Source organism: Eutrema salsugineum, unplaced genomic scaffold (assembly GCF_000478725.1).
Source record: "Eutrema salsugineum unplaced genomic scaffold, Eutsalg1_0 scaffold_18, whole genome shotgun sequence".
In the NCBI taxonomy this organism is placed as follows: Eukaryota; Viridiplantae; Streptophyta; class Magnoliopsida; order Brassicales; family Brassicaceae; genus Eutrema; species Eutrema salsugineum.
In genome coordinates, this window is record NW_006256846.1 from 2,960,468 (window position 1) to 2,968,585 (window position 8,118).

At 45.2% G+C, this 8,118-nt stretch overlaps 1 protein-coding gene across 1 annotated transcript; it reads right to left on the reverse strand.

The window, feature by feature from the left end:
- Window positions 1–3,789: 3,789 nt before the first annotated feature.
- LOC112087273 lies at window positions 3,790–5,862 on the reverse strand. Its single transcript, XM_024157296.1, has one exon. The coding sequence runs from the start codon at window positions 5,860–5,862 to the stop codon at window positions 3,790–3,792; it is 2,073 nt and encodes a 690-aa protein (XP_024013064.1).
- Between the last annotated feature and the right edge of the window lie 2,256 nt (window positions 5,863–8,118).

Here is an 8,118-nt window from a genome sequence, read left to right on the forward strand (position 1 = left end):
TATATTGCCTTGATTCGTAGCAACTCTACATCTCCACTGGTACGTTCTATTGACGCTCTTAGTTATCTCAATTTTTTTTTTTTATTCTTGCAGGCTTGCAGTTGAACTGTTTCATGCATGTAGCCATTAGTGGAAGAACTCCGACTAGAGATTCTACTATATGGGTGTTCATTCACACTATAAAGCTCAAATTTCAAGCTTTTTTTTGAAGCTTGGGGAAGAACTTTTCTTTCTCCCTTGATTTGTTTCATATCACGCTGAAATTATATTGTGTTTATAGCTCTAGCGAGGTATGATTAGGGATTCGGAGCTCCAGTGAGATGAAGTTAGGGAGCTTAAGCTCCAAAAGAGTTGTCCCGGTTTTCTTTCCCACTCAAAGCGTTGTCATTTTGGAGTGCAAACTGATAGCCACACGTCCTTTTGTTTTTGCAAATCAGTCATGGGCGAGGAAGTTTCAATTTCCTTACTAACAGTTATAAGTAAGAGACGATTGTCTATTCCCTGCATTTGTTTACTGAGCTGATAACAATGTTTAGGCACGTAGCTTTCACTAGTGTACGTCAGACTTCTTCTTTCATGACTGAAGCTTCAATTGTTTCAATTTCATTAAGCAAGTCCATTACGCTTTTTGGTGCCCATTAGAGGTTTTGAGAGGATGGATTCTTACGAGACTATTATTCCAATTTCATGGAAATCCACGCATACGCAGTCTTAGTACTTTCTGTTAAGGATATGATGAATCCTCTGTATAAATGTCGTATATTGTCCTTCCGTAAATAGTTCCTTCTAGCTCTTTCCTCTCATGATGTATATATTTGTACCTTCGATCATTATTCAATACCAAGAAAGTATTCTTGCTTACATAGTATCAGAGCAGATCTGAATACCCTAATTCTTTTTCTCTCGGCTCCTGCCTCCCTCTCCTTCTCTTCTCAATCGTTCTTCTTCTCTCTCCTCCCTGTTCCTCTCGTCTTCTTCTTCCTTTCTTCTTTAGCAGTCGATTTTGCCATCATGCCCACCTCCGCTGCAACTGCCTCTGAAACTGTTGACACAACGCCACAAGCCCTTCTTAATGTTAATATGTCTAATGTGAGAAAGCTCACCCCAATGTTAGCAACTGAAGCTAAAATCGGTCTCTCCTCAAAACCAAGAGATTTGCTCGTAGAACAAATGTAGACACAGATATTTTTGGGTAGTTAAGACTACCTCTTTTTGTTGTTTTCATTGATTTAAATAGAAGAAATTACAACTTGAGATCATCTGATCCCTACAATTACGGAAGTGGAAAAGTGCAACAAGGAAATGGGAAAGTGGACTTAGTCTCTTCCTCAAACTCGGACGACTAAGTCCTTATTAACAATACTGGAATTGATAAACAGCTGAAACTTAGAAATTGCAATTATTAAACCGGTTATGATCCGGTTACGTCTCGTACCTACGGTTTGGAATTCTTCCTCGAACCGATGTCCTCCTCTGATTGCACTCTTCGTGATCTTTGTCGTCTATGCGTGCATCAATACCCTCCCCGTCAAAAAGAACCTTGTCCTCAAGGTTCAAGTCTGGAAAACTCGCCTGCAACTGCTCTGCATTCTCCCAAGTTGCTTCCTCAACGGGTAGCCCGCGCCACTGAACTCTGAAATTGGCGTATCCTCACCAACTCTCTTCTTTAATAATGAAACGTGGAAAACGGAGTGAATACGACTTCCTTCCGGAAGCTTCAATCGATAAGCAACAGCGCCCACTCTAGCTTCAATCTGGAATGGTCCAAAGTACCAGATAGACAGCTTCTGCGACGACCGGCGGAATATGGAGTGTTGCCGATATGGTTGCAGTTTGAGAAAAAACCAGTCCCCAACCTCAAAGGAAACGTCTCTTCGTTTTGCGTCGGCTACCTGTTTCATTCTCTGATTTGCCTTAACCAGGTGTGCTTTGAGTTCTTTTAAGATTACATCCCGAGCAGCTAGTTGTTCATCGAGCTCGTGAACTGGTGTGGACCCAATCTCATAACCTGGTAACGTTGGTGGTGCACGTCCATACATAGCTTGAAAAGGAGTTGTACCTGTGGAAGCATGATATGTTGTATTGTACCAGTATTCCGCCCATGGAAGCAGCGAACTCCATTGTTTTGGTCTGTTATGAACGAAGCATCTGAGGAACTGTTCTACGCACCGATTGACAACTTCAGTCTGGCCATCAGTTTGAAGATGGTAAGCAGACGACATGCGTAATTGTGTTCCAGATAGTCTCCAGAGCTCACGCCAAAAAGAGCTAACGAACACCGGATCCCGATCACTGATGATTGACTTGGGAATACCATGTAGCTTAACAATGAACTCAATAAACTTATTAGCCACAGATTTAGCCGTGTAGGGATGCGAGAGTGGTACCAAGTGTGCCGCTTTGGTGAGACGATAGACGACGACCATTATCGTAGTATGATTGTCTGAACGTGGCAGACCGTCAATGAAATCCATTGCTATATCTTCCCAAACGTGAGATGGAACTGGTAATGGTTGGAGAAGACCAGCAAGTGAGAGGCTCTCGTATTTGGCTTGTTGACAAGTCGTACACGCCGAAACATAATCGCGCACACTGCGATACATCGACGGCCAATAAAACTGTTGGGAAAGGCGTTTGAAAGTGTGCAAAATACCTGAGTGGCCTCCTTGTGGTGTGTCGTGGTACTCATGGAGCAGTTGCTTTATAAGGAACGACCCTGGTGGCACCACAGCTCTATTGTTGTAGCACAAAATTCCACCACGGCGAGAGTAAGGTTGACCTGGTGCAGCATCAGAAAGTTTTCCCAGCCGAAGTAAATACGGATCAGTTGTGGAGGCTGATCGCAGTTCCTCCCAGATCGGTATATGAGACGATGAAATTGCTTGGAGGCATGGGCTGTTAGGGACTCTTGACAAAGCATCTGCTGCCGCGTTATGTTTACCAGGCTTGTACACAATCTCGTAGTTGTAACCAACGAGCTTGCCAACCCATTTTTGCTGTTCAGGGGTGAGGATCCGTTGTTCCAACAAATATCGGAGACTCTTTTGATCTGTTTGGATCGTGAATTTGTGGCCCAACAGATAAGGACGCCATGTTCGAATTGCGACCACTATTGCTAGCATTTCCCGTGCATAAGTTGACCAGTTCTGTTTGGTGACACCCAATGACCGACTCATGAAAGCGATGGGCTTGTCACGCTGAGAAAGTATAGCACCAATACCCCCTCCCGAAGCATCTGTTTGAATCACGAATGGAATGGAGAAGTCGGGTAAAGCCAATGTTGGTGTTGTCTTCATAGCCTGCTTTAATTTGTCAAATGCTGATTCTGCTTCAGGGCTCCAACCAAATTTCCCTTTGCGCAACAAGTTTGTCAACGGCCGAGCAATCACGCCATAACCTTGAACAAATTTGCGATAATACCCAGTGAGCCCAAGAAATCCTCGCAGTTCCGTGATTGTTGTAGGTGTAGGCCAATCGAGCATACCTTGGATCTTTGCCTTATCCACTCGTACTCCATCACCCGAAATCATATGCCCTAAATACTCCAACTCCTCTTTTCCAAACTCACGTTTTTTTAGCTTGAGAAAGAGACGATGTTGATGTAGAATCGTGAATACCTTGCGAACATGCTCAGTGTGTTCCTGGTGAGATGTGCTGTAGACGAGAATGTCGTCGAAGAAAACCAGGACGAATTTACGGAGGTATTCCCGGAAGATTGAGTTCATGAGCGACTGAAATGTGGACGGTGCGTTACACAGCCCAAACGGCATTACCAAGTATTCGTATCCGTTATTCATAATGTCCGTTATGAGTGCGAAACGCCGTTTTATGTGTATCATCGGGTCGAACTCGCACCTGGTGATAGCCCGCAGTAAGATCCAATTTCGTAAACACCTTTGCTCCGTGAAGCTCATCGAGCATATCTTCCACCGTAGGAATAGGAAAACGGTCCTTGATCGTTGCCGCATTCAATGCTCTATAGTCAGTACAAAAGCGCCACGATCCGTCTTTTTTCTTGACGAGCAAAACAGGGGATGAAAATGGACTAGAACTTGGCTGAATCAAACCGGCTCGCAGCATCTCTGTCACTTGACGCTCGATTTCCTCTTTCTGAAAGTGAGCATACCTATATGGCCGTACATTCATTGGATCTGAGCCTTCCTTTAATGCAATCTGATGCTCAATATCGCGATTTGGTGGCAGCTCCTTCGGTGTTTGGAACAATCCGGCGAATTCATCGATAAGGGGTTGAAGGTTTACAGGGATGACTGGAACGGCGCCGTCTTGGTCTACAACGTGTAATGCAAATAGCATATGTCCTTTTCGGGCTTCATAAAACACTTCCTCTTCTTGGGCCTGTTTGATTTGGCCTGTTGCTAATCCTTGTAACATGTGTTCATTGCCGGTCCATTTAAACTTCATCCAATGGGCTTTCCAGTCGCAAACAGTTGGACCCAGCAGCTCCAACCATTGTATGCCCAAAACCAAATCAAGCCCTGTTATCGGTAGACGGTATAGGTCGATGTTGAATACGACGCTGCCTAAATCAATCGCCACCCCGTGATACTTCCCGGTGCACTGTAGTGGATTCCCATCAGCCACCCGAACTGTGAAGGGTTTTGTCGGTGTCAGCTTCAAGTTTAGACGGTTTGCCGCTTTTTCGCTGATGAAATTGTGTGTTGCTCCGCTGTCGATGAGGGCTACCACTTGTCGGTGATTGATAGTTGCCTGAATTCTCAAGGTTCGTGGGGAATCCCAGCCCGTAAGTGCATCCAATGTAATCTCTGGTTCTGTAACTGTCTCATTCGGCACTTCCTCTTCGTCTTCCTCATCGTCTTCAGCTTCCATGAGTAACAGCTGCGGCTTTTTGCATTTATGGCCTGGCGTGTATCGTTCGTCGAAGCTGAAGCACAAACCAAGACTCCTCTTCCTCCGTAACTCCTCCCATGATAACCGTTTTGGAGTTTGGCTTGTTGGTTCTTTGTTGCGATTTTCTGTGCTTGTGTTTGGGCTTGAGGTCATTGCCCGGAACGGTTGTCGGCGAAACTCCCGTCTTTGGCGCTGCAACTGTCCATCTTTCAACCGCGCGTAATTAATAACTTCGCGTAAGGACTTAGGCTGAAACATACGTATTCCATTAGAGATGGAGTGGTGGAGTCCACCCATGAAGGCTCCGACTAACGCCTCTTGCGACCATCTGTGAACCTTGTTTTGCAACCTCTCAAACTCTTGCTGATAATCATCCAATGAACCCGTTTGTCGGATCTGGGTTAACGCCTCGTGAAAATTCTCTCTGTCGTTGGGTCCGAAGCGTACCCACAGTTCTTCTTCAAAGACCTCCCAAGTGATCGGTCTATAATCATTCCGAAGCGCCTTTGACGTTGCTTGCCACCACCCGCTTGCAACACCCTCGAGATGAAATGAGGTGAAGTTCACAAGTTGATCCGGTGGCATGTTATGGTACTCGAAATATTGCTTCACTTTGATCATCCAATCAGTGGGATCACCTCCTTGAAACCTTGGAAACTCAAGTTTCACATGACGTATTGGTATGGCGTTGGATGTTGGTATGGCGTTGGATGTGGTTGCGGCGAATGGATTGACATGGTCCCCGCGATATCCGTTCACATGAGTTTGGTCTCCTTCTGTCCTCCTGCTCCCTCGCGATCCAGCTGATCCTCCAAGATCTCGATTGTTCACCACCGTTTCCATTAAACGGTTAAAAGATTCTTCCATTCTTCGAAACTTATCATCGAGATCTCCTTTGATATCCACCATAGCTACATTCACCTTCTGCAGCTCGTCTTGCATCATCCCACAACTAGCTTCCAACTCCTCTAGACGATCCTTCGTGGAAGCCATCAGCTCGACGGACGCGTCCGGAGTCACGACCTGTTTCCCTTTGCGTTTAGATCGTCGTAGAGTAATGGTGAAAGTTTCTGAGAGAAAAACAAAAAAAAGAAGATCGGTGCTCTGATACCAATTGTTAGCAACAGAAGCTAAAATCGGTCTCTCCTCAAAGCCAAGAGATTTGCTCGTAGAACAAATGTAGACACAGATATTTTTGGATAGTTAAGACTACCTCTTTTTGTTGTTTTCATTGATTTAAATAGAAGAAATTACAACTTGAGATCATCCGATCCCTACAATTACGGAAGTGGAAAAGTGCAACAAGGAAATGGGAAAGTGGACTTAGTCTCTTCCTCAAACTCGGACGACTAAGTCCTTATTAACAATACTTGAATTGATAAACAGCTGAAACTTAGAAATTGCAATTATTAAACCGGTTATGATCCGGTTACGTCTCGTACCTACGGTTTGGAATTCTTCCTCGAACCGATGTCCTCCTCTGATTGCACTCTTCGTGATCTTTGTCGTCTATGCGTGCATCACCCAAGCAATTACCTAATATGGAGTCTTCAGGTTAATGCTCTCCTAGATGGCTATGAATTAGCTGGGTATCTCGATGGATCTGCTGGACCACCAGCCACCACCATCACAACTGGTGACACCACAACGCCAAACCTGGCGTACACCCTGTGGAAGAGACAAGACAGACTCATATACAGTGGATTGATCGGTGCAATCTCCGTCTCCGCTCAACCACTCGTCTCCAAATCCAAAACTGCTGCTGACATCTGGTCCACTCTAGCTGCAACTTATGCCAACCCAGGTGGTGGACACATTCAACAACTGCGATTACAGATCCGGCAATGGTCCAAAGGTATGAAGACAATTGACGAGTATATGCAAGGTTTAATAACGAGGTTTGATCAACTAGCTCTACTTGGGAAACCAATTGAGCATGAAGATCAAATAGATTATATACTCGCTGGTTTACCTGAAGAGTACAAAGTGATTGCCGATCAAATTGAAGGCCGCGACGTCACACCGTCGGTCACTGAAGTGCACGAGAAACTGCTCAACAAAGAACCAAAACTGCTCCTCACGTCTGCTGCATCTGACAACATCCCTGTCAGCGCCAATCCTGCATTCACCAGATCTCAAGGACGTAACACAATCAAAACCAAAAATCCTCCGAGCCGTGGAACCGGAACCATTCGCAACTTCCTTGGTCTAGAAGCTCACCGAACGCCAAAAGGACTGCATCTTTCCCAACGAAACTATGTGGTTGACCTGCTTCACAAATACAACCTGACTGAATCTAAACCGGTCATTACTCCGATGGCATCCTCTCCCAAGTTGTCTATTCGAACTGGAACTCCTCTCTCCGATCCAACACAGTATCGACGCTTTGTGGGTAGCTTACAATATCTTTCATTCACACGACTAGAAGTTGCGTTTGCCGTCAATTGGCTGTCCCAGTTTATGCATCGGCCAACACAAGACCACTGGCAAGCTGCAAAACGAGTTCTCCGCTACCTAGCTGGCACACAAACACACCGTATTTTTTTCTCGGCTAGCAACTCACACCCGCTCCACGGGTTCTCTGATGCAGATTGGGCTGGTGATGGAGACGATTACATCTCAACAAATGCTCACATCATTTACTCAGGCCGAACCCCAATCTCCTGGTCCTCCAAGAAACAGAACAGTGTAGCCCGATCATCAACTGAAGCAGAGTACAGATCGGTCGCAAATTCCTCTGCCGAAATCCGCTGGATTTGCAACCTTCTCTCAGAACTTGGTATTACACTCCCTGCTCAGCCGGTTATCTACTGCGACAATCACGGGGCAACCTTCCTCTGCGAAAATCCACTCTAGAATGAAACATGTTGCTCTAGATTACCACTTCATTCGTGGGCAAATTCAAAGTTGTGTCCTTCGTGTACCACACGTCAACACCAAAGATCAACTCGCTGATGTCCTCACCAAACCCCTTCCTCGTGCCTGATTCACCGAGCTTCATAACAAGATTTGAGTTGCTCCGCCCCTCCATCTTGAGGGGGCGTGTAAGATATGATGAATCCTCTGTATAAATGTCGTATATTGTCCTTCCGTAAATAGTTCCTTCTAGCTCTTTCCTTTCATGATGTATATATTTGTACCTACGATCATTATTCAATACCAAGAAAGTATTATTGCTTACACTCTCTCTCTCATAGATCACATGGACCAATGATCTTAGTCACTGTCGTTTGCTAAGAGACTTTATCT